The sequence below is a fragment of the Octopus bimaculoides genome, chromosome 16 (assembly GCF_046866305.1).
Source record: "Octopus bimaculoides isolate indiv1 chromosome 16, ASM4686630v1, whole genome shotgun sequence".
Taxonomy (NCBI): Eukaryota; Metazoa; Mollusca; class Cephalopoda; order Octopoda; family Octopodidae; genus Octopus; species Octopus bimaculoides.
In genome coordinates this window covers 23,875,955-23,900,954 of record NC_142943.1, presented here as the reverse complement: position 1 = coordinate 23,900,954, position 25,000 = coordinate 23,875,955, and the positions used below count along the sequence as shown (strand labels likewise).

At 37.2% G+C, this 25,000-nt stretch overlaps 1 protein-coding gene across 2 annotated transcripts in view; it reads right to left on the bottom strand.

The window, feature by feature from the left end:
* Positions 1-25,000, bottom strand: part of LOC106871116 (sonic hedgehog protein-like) — a 172,519-nt gene that overhangs the window by 40,837 nt on the left and 106,682 nt on the right. For both annotated transcript variants that reach the window (XM_089363998.1, NM_001323786.1), the window contains 1 exon segment: positions 21,296-21,557. In XM_089363998.1, the coding sequence (XP_089220124.1) occupies positions 21,296-21,557 (262 nt within the window).

Sequence of the window (25,000 nt, the reverse complement as noted above, 5' to 3'; positions counted from 1 at the left end):
TTTACGTCAGGACAACTGAAAACCCGGACTCAGCATTTTACACTAACGAAACACTCATTAGCTTGACTATGTTGCTGCTGATGAACTCGGCCGTTGATAGTTAAAATATATTGTCTAATATAGTGGCATAGACATCTTTCGGTTGGCCAGCTGCTTTGTTAAAGTCATATTAGCATGGATTCAATTTAAATAAAAATTAGAGGAAACTACAATGCAGCAAAGTTCATACATTTATCAATATCATTGGGAACATAAGTAAAATTACTACGTTCGTCTCACTAGCAACACTCATACCACATGTAATTGTTAATGGTTGCAGCATCATAATTATTTATAGATTACAGACTTCATTCAGACTAGTGCATCATTTAGGAGCCAGTCTGGCGGAGAATATTGTATTTAAGTCAGCACAGTGAAGAATATACTATATGTGTCAATCTGATGGAAAATGCAGTATGTCTGTGAGTATGGCGGAGGATGCAGTGTGAGTCAGTCTGATGGAGGATACAGTATGTTTATCTGTCAGTATTGTGGAAAATAGAGTGTCTGTCAGTTTGGTGGAGAATAAATTACGTGTTTCTTTTTGGTGGATAATATGCATTTATGTCGGTATAGTGGAGGATATGGTGTATCAGTACAATGGAGAATATATCTCTGCGGGAGTTTGAATATAATCGGAAATCACACACAACATACAAAAAAATATACGCGCGCGCGCGCGCGCGAGTATTTGCGAGCAGCCGAGTAGTTTTCGTTATTTCCTGTTGTTATTGCCTCATACTGTTGCCTTTGAGAGAAGCATGATTGTTTTAATTCTCATCTCTCTCTCTCTCTCTCTCTCTCTCTTCACACAAATCAATTCTATCACATGCCATATGTTATAACGTATAAAATTGTCTATTGAAGCAAGCCTTTAAGAGATCATATAAACGACAACCATTTCAATACAAAAGTTATGATTCAATATGCAATTATTTATAATTTGTTATTCACAGTATTATTATTGTCAAACTTATGGATCCTATCATCATTCAAGCTAAACTCACAAGAGGATTTGAGATTAGTGCTACAGTTTAACTAAACACAAACCGGTCAATTAGACCTGCCTTTCGATTACTCACAACAGCCTGTTCTTCATCTCTTTTGTACATGCTTACAAGTTGATGGACATTTGAAGCATTCTGTTATTGTTTTACTTGTGCCAGTTATTGGACTGCGGCCATGCAGGGGTATCCATATCGACTTCAGTATTTCTTTTCGCCTGGTACTGATTTTACCAATCATTCTTTATCGTTAAATTACACTTTGACATAAAGGAAAGTTATGGCGGCTTACGCAAGTAAATGGAAACAGATACAACGGAAATAAACACGCATCCGCAGGCATGCATACATGCTATTGCGTATCTTTGGAAGTGACAGCTCAGACATAGGAATCACCAATTTTTTGACCGATCTCCCGGCATCTAATAGGCATAATCTGCTGTGAATCAATGAAACACAGTGCTAGGAGACCATTAATTCAAGTGTAACAGAGAGGAGTTATGGATCAATTAAAATTGATGGTGGACATGAAGAATTATATTGAAGTATTGGGAATTCTGAATAACTATGGTTAACAAAATCTTTATTTAAAAACAACATTCTGTAAAATATTTGCCAAACTTAGCGACTGTATTTCAGCAATCTGTCTTTCTCGGTAACTCTCCACCCCCTCTCTATTACAGGAGCTTCAGAGAAAACATAACATTCGATAAAGCTGGAATTATTTTTGTGACGGCCTTAGCAAGATAGTTATTTATACAAGTGTCAACGCTAATTTGTCTGTTTTCTGGCAGTCAGCCAATACAACCAGAAATCTGATAGCGTTTTGTCTGCCGGAGTCAGGAAGAATTCTGTAGGTCGGCCGCTTTTCTATCGTCTCTGATACTATCTGTGTATACTGGTGTGTGTGTGTGTTTGTGTGTGTGTGTGTGTGTGTGTGTGTGTGTGTGTGTGTGTGTGTGTGTATGATACACACGTGTGCGCGTATCTGCAACTTTTTCGGCTTACACCTTGGCAAGAATTTAGTTAGTCTCCTCTGAGGTTTCAGTAACATACTAGTTTTTCTCGATATTACTAGCCCTTCGTTCAACCATCCTCCCACGATCCTCCTCATTGTGCAACGTAGCCGTTTCCGAAAGAGAGAGAGAGAGAGAGAGAGAGAGAGAGGGAGAGAGAGAGAGAGAGAGAGAAAGAAAGAGAGAGAAAGAGAAAGAAAAAAGAGAGAAAGAGAAAGAAAAGATTGAGAAAGAAAGAAAGAACGAGAGAGAGAGATCGGACCAGTACTTGATTGGTACTTTATATATCGACGGGATGAAGGGACAAAAAGTCAAGAGGATTTCAGCGGTGTTTTATCTCAAAGTGTAGATAGCCTGAACAAATACCACAAAGTATTCTCAGTGGTTTTTGACCTATAGGCCCCTTTGATTCCTATTTTACTCAACTGGACATCCATAGCCATTTGTTGTCTATATAAAAAATACTACTGTATTTTTCTAATTAAACATTATTAGGGGTTGTATGGAACAATTAAAATATTTTGTGTTGCAGAAGTATAAGCAATTTATTGCACTTCACTTTTAACAGCAAACTCTTATATGGGTCGTTGAGGGTCATATGGACCCCGGCTGAGAACCACTATCCTATCGGATGATCTAATGCCCTTGCTAATTCACCACCACCTACTGTATAAATGGTGTGAGTGAATGTGTGTAAATGTGTGTGAGAGAGACAGAGAGAGAGTATGTGTGTGTGTGTGAGAGAGAGAGAGAGAATGTGTGTGTGAGAGAGAGAGAGTATGTGTGTGTGTGTGTGTGTGTGTGTGAGAGAGAGAGTATGTGTGTGTGTGAGAGAGAGAGAGAGAGAGAGTATGTGTATGTGTGTGAAAGTATGTGTGTGTGTGTGTGTGTGCGTGTGCGTGTGTGCGCGAGTGTGTAGTATTGAGCAATAAACCTTGCAAATGATACTGTGTTTTTGTAGCACAGACTTTATTACATAAGTCGTCAAATATACACATGTACAATATACTGAAGGTGGTGTTCCAGAAAGACTAGTTTAATAACAGAATGTAGTGAAAAAAAGAATGCACGTCCCAAGTGTTTTGGCTGTACAACAGTGATATCCCATCACACTATGAAAGCAATAGTCTGTATTAGAAGTATTGAATGAACCGATAATACTACTTTGACGAAGTATAATTGACCACTATAGGTTGTGAGAGCAACTATAATATTGCAAAGCGTTTTGTTAGTTTCAAATTCTAAGTGCAATTCTACTATTCATGAAGGAAACAACAGGAAAGCAAACCTTGAAACCCGTGCGCAGTAACCCTTGGATTAGGGAACATGACTTCCCTTAATGCATATATATTATACGTTATAGATAATTATTTCCCATGATGAAAAGCAGCTTCTTCGAGGTTGCTTGGCCAACTTCAAATAGCAACCAAATCTTCTCGAAAAAACATCGACACAGATAATCTGATAGAAGATACGCACTACCCGAAAAAATGAAGAAATAGGCAAGAATGGAACGCCTTAATCCTAGGTCTGCTTAATCAGGCCTGATCAGTGATTAAATAACAAGTTAGACGATTGTCTTATCTGTTTACAATGCTTAATCATACTTTGGTCCAATAGAGAACATACACACCAAGATATACCAAACAAAACTCGACGAGTTTTCCAGATTTAAAACATTAATCGGCAGTCTTCGATGATCAATTGCTGAAAGGAAAAACGTAATTCTTTAAGTTTGGGAAATATTGATTTAATGTAGTGTTTGACAGATTTTTTCAGTTGTGCAATTGGGGTAAAACTATTACCCATGAACTAGTAATTGGGTCTTAATATTTTCTGATTACATGGTATCTCTGAGATATTAACACTGTTAGGTGATATGATATACAACAAGCAGATAAAAAGTTAATGTAACAATATATGTTTATATGGTATAGCTCCCAAAGAGAAAATATCGCATAACGTATTTGGTAGAAATTATACAAAGAAAATGTCTCCAACAAAATTGTTATTAACAGTAATATTACTCGTTTTTCAAAAAGAAAAAAAAAACATGTTCAAAATGAAAGACCTTAGAAAAAAACTTTATCAAGGTAACACCATTTTCACTGTTTGATCTCAGGAGTGTATTATCCGGGTAAGATATCAATGAAATTTTACACCAAAAATTGATATCATTGAGATAGAAGAAATTATATTAAGTCAGTATCACACGTAAAACTACTATCAAAATACTAACAACACCGATTTTTCGGCAACTCCTATTTCTTTTTTTGCTCATGATGGAAACGTTATCATTGCCGTTGATATTATAGTTGCAAGAAAGGGGTAGATTGCCATGCAGTGTTTAGTTAAGTACCTCTACGTTCTGAGTTTGAATTCTGCCGATATCAACTTTACCTTCCAAGGTTGATAAAATAGCAAGCAGTCAATACCGGTAGCAATACAATCTTCTCTATCTCCCCACCTCAATGTGCAATATTATATATATATTAAATTATTATTATTAGACAAGTTAAGGCGGCGAGCTGGCAGAATCGTTAGTACACCGGGCAAAATGCTGAGCGGCATTTCGTCCATCTTTACGTTCTGATTCTAAGTTCCACCGAGGTCGACTTTGCTTCTTATCCCTTTCGGGGTCAATAAAAATAAGTATCAGTTTAGCATTGAGGTTAATGTAATCGACTTATCCCTCCCCCGGAACTTCTGGCCTTGTGCCAAAATTTGAAACTAGTATTAAATTAGTGCTAACTAGTATTAAAATAGGCTAATCCTGCAGTATTTGGACGAAGAAATACAAGGGCAAAAAGACATCGATAACGAAATTGACGTTATGGCCATAATTATTCCCGTGGCTTAATATAAGTAGGTGGTCAACAATGAGGTGACTCTTCGTGTATGTCCGTCCAAGTGTACAAAACGATTTAAGAATCGTGTCCTATAGTAAGATAAAAGCTTTACTACTTATCGCTCAGGAATCGAAATCGCAGGTGTAGTACGAGCGAAGTAAAAATCATTTAAAGGCCCTCTCGCCAGAAAAGCTGAGGTAACTAAAAGAAAATAAGCGACTGCAAAAGTAGGTCACGGGTGCTGCTGTTCCCAGGAATCTTCACTCAAGAATGTTTGTCAGTATATTTTTATATTACATGTTTATACCAGCACAATTGTCTCTCTATCCATCACGCATTGACTGATATCTCATTATTCCTGGGAACTTCCTCAAGGAATATGATCCCTGTCTTTCTCGCAAAAATAACCTGTGTGCATATTTTTGTAGCTATTATCACTGATAATACTACGTGAAAAAACATAGAAGAATATTTATCTGTGCACAACTGGCTTGCCAATCTGAAAATGGAGCTGTTAATCTTTTTTTTTTTAAATCTCACTATACTATCTTGAAAAGACGGCAAATATTGTTTAATGTAGTATTAGATACTGTCGTCATCGTCGATCATCCTCACCATCGTTTTACGTCAGTTTACCCTTGCTTGCTTGTGGTGGATGGTTTTTCTCCAGTAGCTCACCAATTGTTGCAGTTCTTTATCATTTCCTTTGCGGGTTTCCACCGCTTGAAATCATATTTCGCCCTCAAGTCCCATGTTTTCTTAGGTCTTCCTGCTATGTTTGCCTTTACCCTACTATCATCATTCGTATAGAGTTTAAGAGATGTTGATTGCTTTGTCATCAGTTTTAAGAGCCAATCAAGAAGTCGAGAAATCCTTATCCAAGTCATAGACAGCAGAGTTATCCCACCCATCCATCATCTTGTAACAATGAAGAGGATATGGAAAACGAGAAAGAAGAGAACAAAAAAGGAAAAAGATCCCCCAAAAAGCAAACAAGTCTCTGAAGAAAAAAGCCATCTCTCTTATTATTATTATTATTATTATTATTATTATTATTATTATTATTATTATTATTATTATAGAATCAAAGCTCAGGTTAGGTCTTATTCCCGGTAGGATTTTTGTGGGTAGCGGGCTACTACCTGTAACCTTAGGTATCCACACATATTCGGTTGTCTTTCAAGTGCTTAGAACCCTCTTAATAACCCTTGTTGTCCCTAAAAGGCCAACTTTTGTAGGAGCTCTAATGGGCATTTTATTTCAGTCTCCTTCAGCCATTTGTCTATATCTTGGCTTACTGTTCCCAACGCACCAATTATCATAGGCACGACCTTTACTGTTCGCATGCTCCAAGTTCTTCCTTATTATTGCGAGTTTCTTTAACAGAGCTGCAGTTCTGGGTAAAACAGAGACTGAAGTGAAGGATTTGGAAAAGTGGAATGTCTTCAAGCGCTCACAGCTCTCAGCCAATCAGACAGTGCAACAGGTGGAACGTCCACTTTAGCTTTGCTTCTTCTTCTTCTTCTTCTTCTTCTTCTTCTTCTTCTTCTTCTTCTTCTTCTTCTTCTTCTTCTTCTTCTTCTTCTTCTTCTTCTTCTCATTATTCAGTAGTCTTATTTTCATCACGTGCTTTCACTGCACTACTGAGCGCAGGTCTGTGTGCCTTGGGTATGCGCTGTGATGTGTTGTGATGCTCTTATTTTCCCTGTATTTAAAGTGTTTTACGTAGGATGTGTGCGGTGCCTAGTGGTGCTATTTTCTGTATACTATATATACTTGTAAGCCCTGGTGTTTTTGTTATGTATTTGTCTGAATGTTTTATTTTATCATACTTAACGCGCCTACTATGATAAGAATTGTTTCTGTTTTTAGGCTCCACATTCGAGTTGCTTCTATTTCCAGATCTTTCTATTTTTGAAGTTTCTATTTTCTTTTAGAGAAAAATTGTCATCTGTTGGTATTGCCACATCGATTAGAAAGCATTTTTTTCTTTGTGATCTCTGACAACTATATCGGGCCTTAATTTCTCTATCTGTGTGTATTGGCATATCCCAGAGTAAGATTGCTTTCTCATTTTCTGCGACCTTTTCTGGGGTGTGCCTATACCATCTTTTTTCTGTTGTTATTCCAAAGTGTTGGCATAGCTTCCAGTGTATATAGGTCCCAACTCTGTCGTGTCTGTGAATATATTCCTTCTTAGCCAGGACTGGGCAGCCAGAGACAATATGATTTATTGTTTCTTCTCCTTCACCACATATTCTATAGTTACTTGTACTTCTTTTCATTACGTCTTTGTGCTGATTTCTGGTGGGAAGGCTTTGATCTTGTGATGCATTTAAAAATCCTTCAGTCTCCTTAGCTTCTCAGCCATTGTTGGGATTTTGCTTTGTCTATTTCTTTTTTGTTTAGCTTAACCCGATATTTGTTATATAGGGGCTTGTTTTGCCATCGTTTTATCATGATACGTTGCTGTTCCAGTTTTAGTTTGGATTTTATTTGTTTTATAGCTTTCGTTGTTTCTTCTTTTTCTTCATAGTTGTTAGATACTATGACTTCTTTTCTGTATTTGTAAGCTTCCTAAAGACAGAAAACAGTTTTTGTTTTTTTCATGTTTCGTGGCTATTTGTATTAGTTTTACTTGCTTCTGAAGTAGGTATTTCTGCTGTCCTATGGTGATTATTTTATAATAGTTTTCTAGCTGTATACTTTCGATACGTTGTATATATAGCCTTTCTATGTAAGATTTTGGGTGGTGCTTCCTAATCCTGTCATTATTTTTCTTGTTTTCCTGTCTATTTTGATAAGCTCATTTAGAGTCCAGTTAAGAATATTGTAGCTGTAACTTATAATTGGGACGGCTAGAGTGATGATACCTGTTATCTTGTTTTTCGCATTGAGCTGTTTTCAGCATTAATCTAACTCGTTTATGGTATTCCATTTTTATCTTCTCTTTCATTTGTGTGTGTTGTATCGTATCTAGTTCATTGATTCCTAAGTATTTGTATTTCTGGTTTTGGTCTAATTCTCTTATTCCATTTGCTTTATCTGGAGTGATGTTATTACTCTTAATTAGTTTTCGTCTTTTCAAGGTTGCTTTGGTACATTTTGGCACATTTTTCTAAGCCGAATTACATGATAATTTCTTTGATAAATATCCATGTACTGTCTGTAGTAATGTTTCCGGCTGTTTATCATTTGTAGCATACATATTAGATCATCCATATACGAGAGATGGGTGATTGTTATACCGTAACAGTTGTATCCACATTCAGTTCTGTTTAGCATGTTAGATAAAGGTATCAGTGCCAAGCAGAAAAGAAGTGGAGAAAGCGTATCTCCCTAGGATAGTCCTCTTCTAATGGGGATAGCTTTGGTTTTTATGAGCCCCTCTTTTGTCTGGAGCTGTAGCACTGTCTGCCATTTATTCATGGAATGTTTTATATTTTTTTGATTATTGGTGCTACCTTGTTTATGGCTAGTGTTTCTAGGATCCATGTGTGGGGAACACTATAAAAAGCCTTTCGATAATCGATCCAAGCTATACTTAGACCTTTCTTCTTTTGCGGCTGTCTTCAGTTATGACTTTATTGATCAGTAGCTGATCTTTACAACCGTATGAGCCATAACAGCATCTCTTCTGCTCTTCTGGAAACAAGTTGTTTTTTTCCAGATGTTTGTCCATTCTCTGTGATATTATTGCAGTAAAGTCTTTGTAAATTGTAGTGAGACAAGTTATCGGTCTGTAATTTTGTGGGTTTGCCATTTTAGTGGATTTGGGAATTAGGATAATTTTCCCTTCCGTGAGACATTCAGGCATTGTCTCTGGCTCTGCTAGTATTTCATTAAATTTCTCAGCTAACGTTTTATGTATTCCTGTTAGATATTTTAACCAGAAGTTGGAGATCTTGTCGTGCCCGGGTGCCTTCCAGTTGCCTAGTTTTTACAGTGCTTGGGTGACCTCTTCAGTTGTTATAGGAGTCCAGAGTTGTTCTGGTGCTGTGTTTGTTGTTTTGATAGATCTTTTCTGAGGTTGTTCCTTCGCCGACCATATTTCTTTCCAAAATTCTTCCATCTATTCTAGTAGAATCTTTTGGGGTTGGAGCTGAACTGTTTCTTATACCGGCGGATTCTTTGTGCTTTGGTGAGGATATCGTGCTTTAGCTATTCTTTTACCTCAGTTATTCCTTGTTCTGCAATTTTGCATTTACGTAGTATTATTCTTATCTTCTTGTTGCTTAGTAGTGTTGATTGTCTACTAGTTTCGTTAAGGATTGACAAATCCTTTCTCATATTTTCTATTTTTTCTGGATATTATTTATCCATAGGGTTTGTCTGGGTGGTGATACTCCTGTTTGATATGTTTTAGGGGTTATCTAATTTCTTTTGTTGCCAAAGAGGCTGCTGCATGTATTATATGATTTAGCCCGGTGATATTGGCATTTGTTTCTGTGGTTATTAGTTCTGTGACGGCCAAGTACATGCTATGTTGTTTTATTATCAATCACAATTTTTGGGAGGTACAATCGATGTTCCACACGGAGATCTGTGGCTTTCAATTCTCTGATTATATTCATTTTTAGAGTATCATAATCATTAGTTCCACCTTCACTGTTTCCAGGTTTTACATTTGTTTCGTATTCCGTCCTGTTCATATTTTTGTCTGTAGTGTTCTGGTTTGGTGCATTTTACTCATAATTATACATTCCTACGGTCTGGGTTTGTCTTTCGTTGTTTACTTCGTATTTGTTGGACATGTAACGGCTGTCTTCGTATTTTACGGTCCCGGTGCTTCTGATGTTATTTGGCATTGCTGTGTCGTTACTATCTATTTTTTTCTAATGTATTTTCCCTTTTAAGTATTCTATTTCTAATATCCTTTTTGTTTTGAGAACATATCTCCGTATGTTAGTTCATTTATTAGGGTTCATTGCTATTTCCAAATCTTTATCTAGGTTATTTTTCTTCCAGATTTTATACGTATATGTTGTTGTGCTTTTGCTCTGTGGGTAGAGCACTGCTGTAAAATAAACATGTAGGATTGAAATATATTCCTCACGTGTCCATTTATGCTTTTTTTAATTTGCGGATCATGAAGTATAACGCCGGGCCCTTTATTTTGATTATCATCATTTTCGTAAGGTACCGGTCCGTTCATTTCTGGTGTTAAATTGTTTTGCTCGTGTAGTTTTTCGTTCTTTTTGTGTAATAAGTTTAAAGTACGTACCTCCTGTTTATTCTCCTTGGTTTGAATAATACGGATATTATTTGATTTATTTTTCATTTTTTTGTGTATGATGGTTGGGGACGGAGACGGTCTGATGTTGATTGGACCATAATGTGGCGAGTGTGTTTGCACGTATTGTGCGAGTGATGGAGATGATACACAGTTAAAATACATAATTTAATTTGGAAAATAGAAATAAATTTTAATGAGTATTACTCACTCGGATACAGTGCAACACTTTTAAGGAGTATTACTTACTCGGATATAGTCCAACACTTTGCCAGTTATTTTAGGCTCCATTTGTTGTTTTTATTTCCGATGTTTTTGGATAGATTTCGGAGCAGTGTTTTATCGCTCTCACATATTAAACGTTCCCGGTGTCCTCCTCCTGTCGATTCTAATTTCTCCGATACATTTCTCGAACTTGGTAGTTAATGCTCCGAGGGCCGCTGCAACGACAGGGATGACGTTAACTCTTTTCATTACCCACATTCTTGCAATTTCATCTTTTAGTAACTTGTATTTTTTCACCTTTTCCAGCTCTTTGTCACCTATGCGTGCATATCTAGTTATGGCAAAATATATGATCTTAGTTCGATAGGCGGCGAGGCAGCAGAATCGTTAACACGCCGGACAAAATGCATAGCGGCATTTCGTCCGTTTTTACGTTCTGAGTTCAAATTCTGCTGAGATTCACTTTGCCTTTCATCCTTTTGGAGTCGATAAAATAACTACCAGTCACGTACTGAGGTTGATGTAATCGACTGGCCCTCCACCCACAAAGAAGTTCAGGCCGTGTGCCTATAGTAGAGAGTATTATTATTATTAGGCTGGAGGGTATATCAGCCGAAACGTTGTGTTAACAACAAACAAGATGAGGACAAATATCCGTCAAATGTAAATAATGTAAATAATGTACATAATTCCTCATCTGTTAAATATAGAAATGGATGATAATGTAGTCTATGAGCACTCACTACTAAGATTTCAAGCCTTGTGCTTATAGTAGAAAAGATTATTATTATTATTATTATTGTTATTTACTTTTGATCTGCATATTTGTTACAATCACTTGTCAAGACACACCCAGCGTCCTAGGGTGAGTGAAGGATAAGAGATGTTACAATATGACTTCAATGACTGGATCAAGATGATGTCCGTACCAGTAAGCAGGAGTGCCTATTTTGTAGTGTTTACATATTTTCTAATGTGAATACTGTCCTACCCTATTGTGGCAATTTTTTTGTATTCATTTGGTGTCAGTACCGGACATCCCGAAACGAGACGGTCTATTGTTTCGCCAAATATGTCGCAAAATCTGCATTTATTATTATTATTATTATTATTATTATTATTATTATTATTATTATTATTATTATTATTATAGGAAAGCCCACAGCTTATTTTGCTGGAAAGTGTCAGCTATCCACTGCCAGCACACTAAGGTAACACCTGTTTACTGGTCATGCTTCAAGAACCCTGCGAGAGATTCTTGCAGTTCCATGCAATGCTAATTATTGTAGGTGTTCTACCTTTACACTTGCACCAATCTTTTTAGTCATGCTGGTAGTTGAGTGCTGACACTTCCAAGTGCACCAATTACTATTGGTACCACGTCTACTCTCTTCATTGACCACAACCTTCGTATTTCCCACTTCAAATCATCATAGCTGTTTATTTTTCCTTCTTCTTTCACATTGACCGGGACATGCTATGATGATTATCATACATGATCTTTCTTTTTTATTCCCCACAACAATGCTCGACTTCCGATGTCCGGTCGGATGATCGCACTGGATCAGTGCATTCCACAGGATATTGCAATTGTCATTCTCGGTGACTCCTTCTGGAGTTTTCTCATTATACCACGTCTTTGCTGTTTGTAGGCCGTGGTTTCCATCGAGCTCCCAATGGATCATTCTTGTCATGGCGTCTTTTGTATTTGCGTGTGCCAATTTCGGGCATTCGCTGACGGTGTGTCATACCGTTTCACACCTCTCACCATAATTTCTGCATTTGTCGCTATCAGTAGTGTTGTCTATTCTGCACTTTATATAGTTGGTCCTTAGCGCTTGTTCCTGAACTGTGCATATGAGTGCTTCTATCTCTATCTTCAAGTCATTCCTCCTCATCCATAGCCACCGGTCCTCTGTATCTGCCTTGGCGTTCACATCTCTTGCAAACTGACCGTACATTTTCTTTTCATTCCATGCTTTTTCTTTTTTTTTGTTCATTTCTTGTTTAAATTTTTCTTTAGTTACACAATTTTCACTTTTTTAAATGACGACAGCCTTCTTCGTGTGCTTCAACAGTGGCTCCACGGTATTTTTTATATATCACCCTAAGCTGTTTCCTCTATTTCGATACAGTCTAGGCAATTGAATAATAATAATAATAATAATAATAATAATAATAATAATAATAATAATAATAATAATAATAATAATAATAATAATAATAGTGATAATGATAATAATAATAATAATAATAATAATAATAATAATAATAATAATAATAATAATAATAATAATAATAATAATAATGATAATGATAATAATAATAATAATAATAATAATAATAATAATAATGATAATGATAATGATAATAATAATAATAATAATAATAATAATAATAATAATAATAATAATAATAATAATTATTATTATAATTAAGGTTGCAAGCTGTCAGAAGCGTTAGCTCACTGCAAAAAGTATTTAGCGGCATTTCTTCCGGCTTTACGCTCTGAGTTCTAATGTTGCCGAGGTCGATAGGGGGGGGGGGGAGTGTAGAGACAATGGTTTGAGTAGATTTGCAAACTCTCAGACTACACTAGAATAGGTTAGAGAATAAAATGCAATTGGCAGCGGGTCTTTGACTGAAGGATAATCCGCGGGATTTTTGGCAGATTCTCGTTTTGATCACTGTCGCCGCCGCCGTTCTTCTTCTTCTTCTTCTTCTTCTTCTTCTTCTTCTTCTTCTTCTTGAGTGAGAGAGCAGTGCATGCCATCAAAGTGACACTGAGGTACAAATATACGAAGCCCAGTATACTCATCATGACTATCAGTCTGACAATTTGAGAATTTTCCAGAGGGATGCGTGGACAAACGTGCCGAATGCTGCGTTGAGGTCGACGACGGCGATGTGGAGGTGGCGATCTTTGCAGAACATAAGGGCACATGCATCACAACCATACGTGCGCGACATGGTGATCTCGTATCAAGTTAGACAGCGCTTGACCTTGCAGGTGGGGGCCCAGTTAGAATTTTCTTCAGGTCCGCTCAAAAGGTCCCTATATAGGAGTCGTTTAAGGATGTTGAACGAAACCCCCATGTTCCCAGACATGAATTGTTCAAACCCCAAAGAATTCCTGTTGACACATGGTTATAATATTTTCGCACTACTTCGGATCGTGATCAGAGGTGCACATATCGTTAGCCACTAAGGGACATGCTCAACTGGTTATGGTCAAACAACTGACTAGCAAATCTGTGGTATTGAGTAGAATATTTGTTGTAGTATTTTTATATCAAGACAAAATATGTACATGATGACACTTTCAATCAGTTAGGATCAGAAGTTATTATTATTATTATTATTATTATTATTATTATTATTATTATTATTATTATTATTATTATTGAGGCGGCGAGCTAGCAGAGTTGTTTGCATACCGAGAAAAATGCTTGGCGGCATTTCGTTTGTCTCAGTTCAAATTCCGCCGAGGTCCACTATGATTTCATCCTTTCGGGTTCGATAGAGTAAGTAGCAATTGAATACTGGGGTCCATATAATCGATTAGCCCTCTCCCTCGAAATTGCTGGCCTTGTGTCAAAATGTGTAATCATTATTATTATCATTTAAGGTGGTGAAAGGACAGTGTCTCTCAGTAGCTAGAAAGTTGGGCAGAACACCTGGTACTAATTCTTTCGTTACCTTCCCTCTGAGCTCAAATATCGCTCAAGTCAACTTTGTCTTTTGTCCTTTAGAGTCCGATAAAACAGCAGCAACCCAAAGAGATAGGTTAAAAGAACTGTATGTGTATAGGTATATATATATTATTGCGATGTAGGTGTATAAAGTTTGAATTTGGATTCGTCCTTTAATTGGAGGTTTCCCCAAAAGATTTCTAATGTTGATTCTTCATATTTACGTATATATATATATATATATACACACACACACACACACACACACACACACACACACACACACACACACACACACACACACACACACACACACACACACATATATATATATATATATGTATATATGTATGTATGTATGTGTTTATATATATATATATATAAGATCCAAGGATCGAGGCGTATGAAAACGTTAGCTTCAAGCAATCCGTAGTAAATACAAAAAACAACTTTCAAAGTCGGTTTATTGAGACGGAACGTTGTAGATGTTTTTCGTATCGAAGTACGATAAACTGAAAAAAAGTTCCTTTTTATATTTCACGGTAGGCGATCAGGTACAAGACCCGAAATTTATTGACGACCCCGAAAGGATGAAAGACAAAGTCAACCTCGGCGTAAGTCGACTACATCGATCCCAGTGCGTAACTGGTACTTAATTCATCGACCCCGAAAGGATGAAAGGCAGAATCGAGTCCGGCGGCATTTGAACTCAGAACATGAAGATAAACGAAATACCGCTAAGCATTTTGCCTGCGTGCTAACGATTCTGCCAGCTCGCCGCCTTAATAATAATAATAATAATAATAATAATAATAATAATAATAATAATAATAATAATAATAATAATAATCCTCTCGGCAAAAGAATTTGATAAGCTCAGAAAATATGAAGATTTGCTGATTGAAAACGAAAAAAAATGTGGCTTCTTAAGAAGGTTAAAATGCCAGTGATTGTAGGAACACTTGGATTGATCAAAAAAGTAACTGAAAATTATTTGAGGATGATCCCTGGTTTACCCTTCATGCAGGAAATGCAAAAGAATGTCTTAACTGGTACGTCATACGTATTGAGAAGAGCACTGTCGTTGCAAATTTTCTTTCATTTCCCCTTTATTTTCTTTGTTTTCTGTTTTCATTTTTCCTTCTTTTCCTTTTCTTTCCGTCTTTCCTCCCCCATTTTTTCTATCACATGACTTTGTAAATGAGCAATCTGGTGTGTTTATTTTAATGGCCTACTAATGTGTACAGTGAGTTTCTTTGCCTCAGGTGTCGGGAAGACATTCGGCAAGAAATGGAAACAAAATTGAAAAAAAGAAAATAATAATAATAATGCTTTCTTTATTTGCCACATGGGTTCGTAGAGAAATAAAAATTCGTTGAAATACGTGTGCGATGAGGACAACTAAAGTTATATAGAGACGAAGGGAAGGATGAAAAATGCTTTACAATTAAAGACAAATTAAAAATTTATATAATAGGTAATTACGCAGTCATAAATGAAATGCATAATAAAACATACAATAACTAGAACAAGGTATAATTAAAAGGAAATAAAACATGAAAATTGGATTGGGCTCTCGTACATATACGGTGAAGAAAGCTACTGGTTAGTTTTCTTGCAATCTGCGGTTAGAGTTACCGTCTGACGTTGCTTATTTGCTGTTTCGTGCTTCCGAAGTCACTCGTTAACTTTTTTATTTGATTGGGGAAGATAACAACCCATGTCTTCAGAGTAAGACTGTTTCAATTTGTTGTAATGGTTTTTTATAAATTTTTCATAAAACCTGTCCTTCCCGTGTCCTCAGCTGCCATTTTTACATAACCGGAATACGTGATTTTGTCTATTAGCTATTGTTTTGATTTTCGAAGGACGGTGAATCTCGGTTGATCGTCCACTTCTTCATAGTCTTCATTATTTCTCCGAGATAGAGATTCATTGTTGTTTTGAGAAAGTTGTCCCTCCTCACCCGATTTAGTTTCTTTTGATCTTTTGTGACATCTTTTTTTTTCCTTTTGTACTTGCCCCAACTGTTTGGATATTATCACTTCTTTGCACCATTATCACTTCTTTGTAACAGAATGATGGAACGATGCTACTGGTTTATATTGTTAATGGACGAAGGGCAGTCTGCTCGCTTGTTTTAAGGACTAGGTACGAAGTGATCTCTGTCATTTCCAGATCTCTGACTGATTGTGCCCCGGAAACTGAGGTTTGCTACATTTGTTGCTGCATTTGATGACCTCATCACCTTTGTAATTTTGTTTTCTTCTCTATTGCTTCTAGTTCTTTCAAGCAAAAGTCTCCGAGATAACTCTTATTAATTACATGTGTAGCAACTAGGCTCTTTGTTTTGCATCACCTATTTAATGCTTTTTGTCTTAGTGCTTTTACCTGGGCACAGATCCAGTACGTTCTTCTAGCCTTCGAGGGTCTTTAGAACTCGCAAATACATTTTGATGCCATTTGGTCACAATTCATCTTGCTCGTAATACGATACAAAGTAACTACTAGCCACAGATTCACATCGTTTTTAATATCCCTTATCGTCGCTCATATATTTTTCTCTTCTATATACTGGAACACCGGTTTGTGGATTATGGATTATCTAACAACATTTCATCCGGTGTTTTGACGGAGTCTTCGTTCTTGAAAGTGCTACAGACTGTTTGTACCATGAATTTATCTTTTCCACTGAGAGAACTTTTGAAATTTCATACTCCTACTTTTTAAAAAGTCGGGATATATAATTTTTCTTTGCTTTTTCTTTTAGATTAGAGTCTTCAGCAAAGACGCAGATTCTTGCAACTAACTTTTCTCGAGATTTCTGTAAAATCTAAAAGTTCCGTTTCTGTCTTGACAGAGACAGAACTGGCTTCAACAAAGTTCTATATGAACGAATTAATATGCTTGTTTCTGTGCGAGTATTGTTGTTGCTGTTACCGCTATTTTCAAAGCTGTCCGTTAGACTGTTCAAAATATTTTCTTCTATTAATTGTTCATTAAAAAGTTCATTATTCCCTCTTTTTGTTAATTTTGTGGTACCATTCGTTTCTAACCCGCCCTTTTCGACTTCTTTACTTTTGTAATATTTTCTTTGTACGACGTGCGTATCTGCCAGATATTTTGATGTGAAGTGTGGTGAAAATGTGGAAGCAAATAAAATAAAGTCTGTAAAAACAAACGTTTATTTGTCTAACCACATGTATCGGGACGGGCTATCCTTTTTGGCAAGTACCCCGAAATATTTTCATTTGGTAATGATTGAAGAAAGTCGTGTTTCAGAGAGAGAAGAAAAATATGTGTTCACGCTACGAGAGTCAATAATAATAATAATGATAATGATGATGGTGATGATGAAGATGATGATGATGATGATGATGATGATGATAATAATTATTATTATAATTACTATTATTATAATGACGATTATGGTAATGATGATAACGACGACCACGATACTGATAAAAAGACAGGACTCTCCCCCGATCTTAGCTTTTGTTTTTGATGTTTTTATCGAATATGCATCGGTTAAAAGAAACAATATTTATAGAAAAATAACGTCATCCTCAAGAGCTGCTTAATATAGATTATACTTTCAGTGTACAAAGATAATATGCACGCGTCTCACCTACTTCTTTCTTCTATCGCAGCCCTCATAATATGGTCTTAGGAAGTGGGGTGAAAGGTAAAAACAAAACTAAGGCTGAATAAGGGTCAGAAAACGTGGTCAAGTCAGCATCAAAATTACAGGGAAGTTTGGACTTATATGTACGATTATTTATGTCTTTTATCTTTTACTTGCTTCCGTCATTGGACTGCGGCCATGCTGGGACACCGACGTGAAATGTTTAGTCGAACGAATCGATCCTAGTACTTAAATTTAAGTCTGGTATTTATTCTATCCGGTACTTTTACTGAACCGTTAAGTTAGGGAGTGTCTGTCTCCACCACCACTTGACAATAGGTGTTGGATCGATACGCCCTTGTTATCTAACACTTCGGCAAAACAGAGCGATAGAATAAGTATCAAAGTTTAAAAAATAAGCTCTGGGGTTGATTTATAAGATTAAACTTTAAGGCGGTGTTTCAGCATGGTCGCAGTCTAATGATTGAAACACACACACACACACACACACACACACACACACACACACACACACACACACACACACACACACACACACACACACTTCAAATTAACAGAAAACAAAAGACGAAGACAGGTGGGGGAACAACAAGCAGCTGTATTAGTTTGATGCTCGAGAAGTCTTCGACGTTTCGTGCCTACGCTCTTCGACAATGTGCAAACGTTTGTGTATAGCAGTTGATGTGTGGTTTGTTCGAGTGATGTGTGCACGTGTGTGTGTGTGTGTTAATGCATGGAGTGTGTGTATGTGTGTGTGTGTTAGTGCATGGAGTGTGCGTGTGTGTGTGTATGTATGTATGTGTGACCCTATAGTGTGTATGTGTATTGTGTATGTTTATGCGCGAAAGTTGTGCGTTTTTGCGTGTGTTGATTGTCAGTGTTCAGGCATCTTGTGCGCATGTGCATTGTGTGTGCTTTTTGTAGTGAATACTGCGCGTTGTGTGGGAATGCATAGAGGTGCAAGGTGGGAAAGGGATGACGAGAGATAGGAATTAGGAGGTGTTGGGTGTTAGTGTGTGTGGAGTGGGAAGGTGTGTGTGAATGCATGTACATGTGAGTGTGTGTGGAAGTGTGCATAATAGTGTGTGGTGTGGGTACTGAGTTGAACAATGTGCAGGAGTGTTCATCTAGTGGTGTGCGTGGTGAGGATATTGGATATATATAATATATATATATATATTTTATATATTTTATTCTTTTACTTGTTTCAGTCATTTGGACTGCGATCATGCTGGAGTACCGCCTGTAGTCGAACGAATCAAACCCAAGATTTATTCTTTCTAAGCCTGGTACTTATTCTATTGGTCTCTTGCCGAACTGGTAAGTTTCGGTGACGTAAACACACCAACAATGGTTATCAAGCGATGGCAGACACACACACACACACACACACACACACACACACACACACACACACACACACACACACACACACACACACACAAAACACACACACACACGACGGGGTTCTTTCAGTTTCTGTCTACCAAATTCACTCACAAGGCTTTGATCGACGCGAAACTATAATAGAAGACACTTGCCCAAGGTGCCACGCAGAGGGACTCAACCCAGATCCATGTGGTTGGGAAGCAAGCTTCTTACCAAACAGCCACGATATATATCCTTTAAGTTCGTTTATGTGAAACGTTTTTGAGTGCATTCATAAAAAGCCCCTATGCTATTTATTCCGGCTACCAGTTATTACTTTCATCTTTCAGAGTAATTTTATGGGATGGCTATCAGCTTGGTACCACTATAGCGCAGGATAAATTTAGTAATAACGAGAACTTTACAGCAGTGTTTGGAAGCAACGTGTGTAGCGTGTATTCGTCGCATTGACCAAGACAGAGGAAGTTGGATTGGATCTGTAGTCTCCGAATCAGATTTCTCCTTTCTGGTTTGAGAAGCCTAATTTCACAAGATTGGTATGTATGTATGTATGTATGTATGTATGTATGTATGTATGTATGTATGTATGTATGCATGCATGCATGTATGTATGTACGTTCATATGTGTGTGTATGTGTATAGAAAAATAATTAAAAAGAGAATGGCCCTACGCCATTCTCTTTACAATTATTTTATTAAACGATTTCCAAATAAATTTTAAAGTAGAGAATCTATATTTTAATCTAATCCTTTAAATTTGGTTTCTTAGACGGACAAGAGCTGTCGTTATAATTGTTTAATCTCACTTTGTACTGGCAGATACAGGGAACAGATTAACGTTTGAAGACCCAAAGCAATTCGGTAGACAAAGTGCATGTAACAATAAATGTGAATGCATGTGATTTCAAACAACCTTACATGGGGATGGTATAGATTTTAAGAATTCAGAGGATTAAGGTGTCCCGCAAAAATCTCAGTGATTAAAAAACAAAACGAAAGAACTAAAATTTACGGTATTATAAGGCTTTGAAGCACACAAACGGAGAGCGTAATGCGGACGTGCATACTCGTAAACGCTCGTCTCATTTAGTATTTCTTTATTTCATCCAGTTGCATTAAATAGTCAAATATGAAATTATTGATTATTCATGAGGTTGTCGGAAGCTTACCTCTGCTGTTTATTGCTCACCAAACACTGAACACAATCTAATATCGAATGTTTACAATTACTGTTGGAATATTAGAAATCACCAAGGCGGTGAGTTGGCAGAATCGTTACCGCGCCAGGCAAAATGCTTAGCAGCAGTTCATCCGTCTTTATGTTCTGAGTTCAAATGCCGCCAGGGTCGACTTTGTCTTTCATCCCTTTCGGGTTCCATAAAATCAGTACCAGTTGAACTCTGGGCGCGATTTTAAGGGACCCAATCCCACCTTGTGCTAAAATTTGAAACCAATATTAGAAACCAACGCCAGATTACAGAAAATAAGAAGTAAAATAGTCCTGTCCTTCTCGAACGCTGGAACATAATTTGGACATTAAAGTCGTTTTCAGTTGATGTCCAGGACTGTCAGAGCTCGGATGAACGAGTCTACAGGGTAGAAGACACTTATTTTAAAGACTGGCCATCGATACTTAACTCTCAAATAAGTATGACTATCTGTTGTGACGTAACCGCAGAATTAAAGAGTATTTGAACTTCATTTACTTCCACAGGAAAAGTCATCAGCGATAGACCATCGTTGTATCCAAGGGAAACTTATCTTTTTTATACTTACAAGATCGAAGATTAGAATAATCCCCAACGACTATTATGATTTGTAAAAGGATTAGTTAACTATCAGTTAGTGATAGCTAATTGAACTTCATTAGTTACATGATAATTATCTTGCTTAAAGCTATGATTGTATTTCTGCATGCATCATTTATCAGATAGGTGGATTATATTTCTCCATTTTCTTAGTTTATAATTTGAAAGACTACATTTTCCTAACAACATTCTCAGATAAGCGGAATAGGCGAAACAGAATTGTTTCTGCCAGTGAACAGCATCATATATTCTCACACCTCTTCATACACTAAAAACGTCATCCAGCTACTTTCTTCTGTATCCTGTACAAAATAAATGGCGGTCTCAAGCAGAATATGAGTTCGGACATGAATAGCTCAGGTTTCAAGACAATATAAAGAGAAATTCTTCTTACCCGATCGCACTGAACAGTGAATGTGGCTTCTTGACTCGTAGTAAACCCAGTCAAAGCCTGCTTCCACAGCTAAACGCGCCAGCATCCCATAGCGTGATCGAACTCGATCACTAGTAGTTATGTCCACTGCTCGACCCTCGTAGTGAAGTGATGTGGGTGCATGGTGGCCCTGTGTATCCCAAGCTTCAGTCACGCGTAATTTTACTCCAGGCCATTCATTCATGACAGCAATAGCCAGGGTGTTTAGCTTGTCTTTACATCTCTGAAAGGGTAAAAAGACAATAATAATAATAATGGTGAGGATGATGATGATGATAATAATGGTGATGATGATGATGATGATGATGATGATGATAATAATAATAATAATAATAATAATAATAATAATAATGAGGCAGTGGCGCTCTTGGCCTCTGATCTTAACTGGTTGGAAGTGTTATCATGCACATTTTTTTGTCTTGGTATAAAAGATAGGCTACAGTAAATATTCTGCTCAATTCCACAGAGTTGCTTGTCAGTTGTTTGACCTTAACCAGTTGAGCATGTCCCTTGGTGGCTGAAGCTATGTGCATCTCTAATCACGAGCAGAAGTAGTGGGGGAGCATCATAGCCATGTGTTGAGAGGAATTATTTGGGGTTTGAATAATTCATGCCTGGAAACATGGGTTTTTCGTTCAGCATCCTTAAACAAACCTTATTCAGAGACCTAATGAGCGGGTTGGGCTACTCAACCTGAAGAAAATTCTAACTGGGCCCCACCTGCGAGGGTAAAACTGATTATGAAAACAGAACTGAATTTCCAGAATAGGATTCAAGCCATTAATTCACTTGCTGTCCTAGTGGTACTGTACAGTTATAATCTAATTAAATGGAATATAAATGAACTCCAACGAATGAACACCAAAACGAGAAAACTAATGACAGTAAACAGGATGCATCATCCAAAAACTGATGTTCATAGAATCTACGTTCTCCGGAAAGGGGGTGGTAGAGGCCTCATCCATTAGAATTATCCTACAAAACCACTACAAAAGGATACATCTAGGATAACTACTACAAAAAGAGAGCAAAAGCTACATTCTGTCATTAAAGAGGTATAGAAGTATAAAAGAGAACCAAACTTAAATGTAAATGAAGCTGCCAAAGCTGCAATAGTGACAGAAGTAGCAAAATACGACAAAGAAGATTTGGAAAAGCTTATAAACAAATGGCAAGAGAAATAATCGCACCATGGTTAAAATTCCAAACGAACAAGGGAAGCATATATAGATAAAGAAAGAACACATCAGTGGTTGTGAAGTTTAGGGATAAAGGCAGAATCTGAAGGTTTTATAATAGCAGTTTAGGATCAATCTCTACTCACACCAAATTACGAAGCAAACGTTCAACACAATGGTCCAAACCCAAACTGTAGACTGTGTTATAAAAGTATTGAAACCATCGACTACATTGTGGATGCCTGGTTTAAACTCGCAATATCCGAGTACAAAACCAGACATGATCGAATAGGGCAGTACTACATTGGAATATCTGTTGCCATTCCAAAGAACTGGTATGAACATCACCGGAAACCAATCACAAAAGGTAATAGAGTTATTTTTCTGTGGGACTTTACCATCCATACTGACGGACAAATAAATACAAATAGACCTGATATTATTACCAAAGATCACCGACAAAATGCCTGCTAACTAATAGCTTTCACAGAACTAGCTGATCGAAGTATTTCAGTCAAAGAATTCGAAGAGTTAGCTAAATACAAGGACCTCGAAATAGAAATCAGCAGAATGTGGGAGCTGCAAACAAAACCTCCACCGGTAGTAGTAGGAGCTCTAGGCATATCTAAAAAAGGGTCTTCGATATTTATTGATAAAATATCTGGAAAATCAAATATACAGGATGTCCAAAAGTTTGCACTAACCGGTACAGTCCACCACTTGAAACAATTCCTATCATTATAACATTGTTACTAGTCTTAGGTCTCAGATAGAAACACGGGTAGTAACTAAAATGCCCCGAAATCAAGCTATAATAATAATAATAATAATGATAATAATAATAATAATAATAATAATAATAATAATAATAATAATAATAATAATAATAATAATACTTTCTTTATCGGTCACCAGGGCCGAACACAAAACATGGAGGATGATACACAGATGAGGGACAGGGAGGTTAAGCGTGTAAACAGCAAACAAACACAACAATTAACAAAGCGGGGGAGGAGTTCCAACGTAAGGTGACCAAAGAGACCTCACGCACTTTGGACCCCTTAACACCAAAGGCACCTCAGGAAGTTACCCTCTCTTCTCCCTTCCATCCGGCCTACAGTCGCACACTTAGAGTAGGCCCATTTACGCGGGCCATTGTTGCCACATTCACCCACTTTTCAACGAACTTACTGAGTGATAGTACCTCTCTCTCCAGCCTCACTTTCCTTTTCAGGTGGAGCCTGAAAAAATCAATGAGGCCTTTGCCAAAGAAGAAGGTACCCGTCTTCAACTCTTTCAATCGCATCCACCACACAACCTCTTTTGCCATAGCCACCAGACAGAAAAAATTGCCCTCCCTTCCTGGGCAAAGGAAGGAGGCGGCGCGATTTTCACAATGGACTCGGACGATAGGTGGATATGTCCTACACGTGACAATAACTGTTCGACAAAGCTCCACAAGTCAGCAATGCGCGGTCACAGTAATAATGATTATCCCGAGACCATAATGTATTGGGAGGAGGACCACTTTAGCCTTGGCCGGTAGTTTCTCCTTAAAGATGGTGTCATGATAAAAATAGCGTTTGTTGCTTCACCTCACTACAGATAAAAATTCATATCACAACTGAATCAATAAGACTGGATCTCCAAGCAAAGACCTCTCGCACAGCAAGTATCCAATTCAATTTTACAGAATAATGAACCTATTGCTTATACAACTACTGTTGCAAGGATTCGGTGAAGGTGGTCTCAAAGTAACAACAAAATCTTTATGGGATATTACTACAGGAGCAAGCCGGGCAAAATAGGATACAGAAAAAGAATGCGTAAAATATGAATAGAGGGGGACATGTTCCTCGCAACAGAACAAAGATTTCTGAAAAAAAGTTGTAATTCCAGTTGGAAGAGATTGTCAACAGACTGAAAGAAGTAAAATATGATTACATAGGAGAAAAATCGAACCAGAAATAGAAGAAAGATCAATGAGGAAAAAAGAAGTAGTGAGGGTGAAAATAAATTTTACTTGATGGAGGTAAAGGAAATTACAGAAGAGAAAAGAAGCATACTTCAACAGAATGAGGTGACCAGCTTCGAAAATATATAAGCAGTATAGAGACTCGTTAAACTATTAGCGAAAATCAAAGTTGTGAATGTAACAGACGTTAATGTGTGCAGCCTCTGTTACTGTAGACATTCATGGAGTCGGAAGTCGAGCAAAGTTCATGGTGGGAATAGAGACTTGAAAATCAAGTTGAACAGCTCATTAGAGATCTTGGAGGGTAAGACAATGAAGGAAACATAAGGATGAATTCCAAAGAAAGCAAAGTATAAGACACAGAAGCTTTCAGGCAGCTAAAGAGAGAAAAGATATAAAGAGAGATATGGCAAAGTCAAGTAAAAGTACTACATATCAACAACGAATAAATAAATATCAGTAGATCAAAAATTTTGAGAAACAATAGAAGGGAATTGTATCAACAGCCGAATA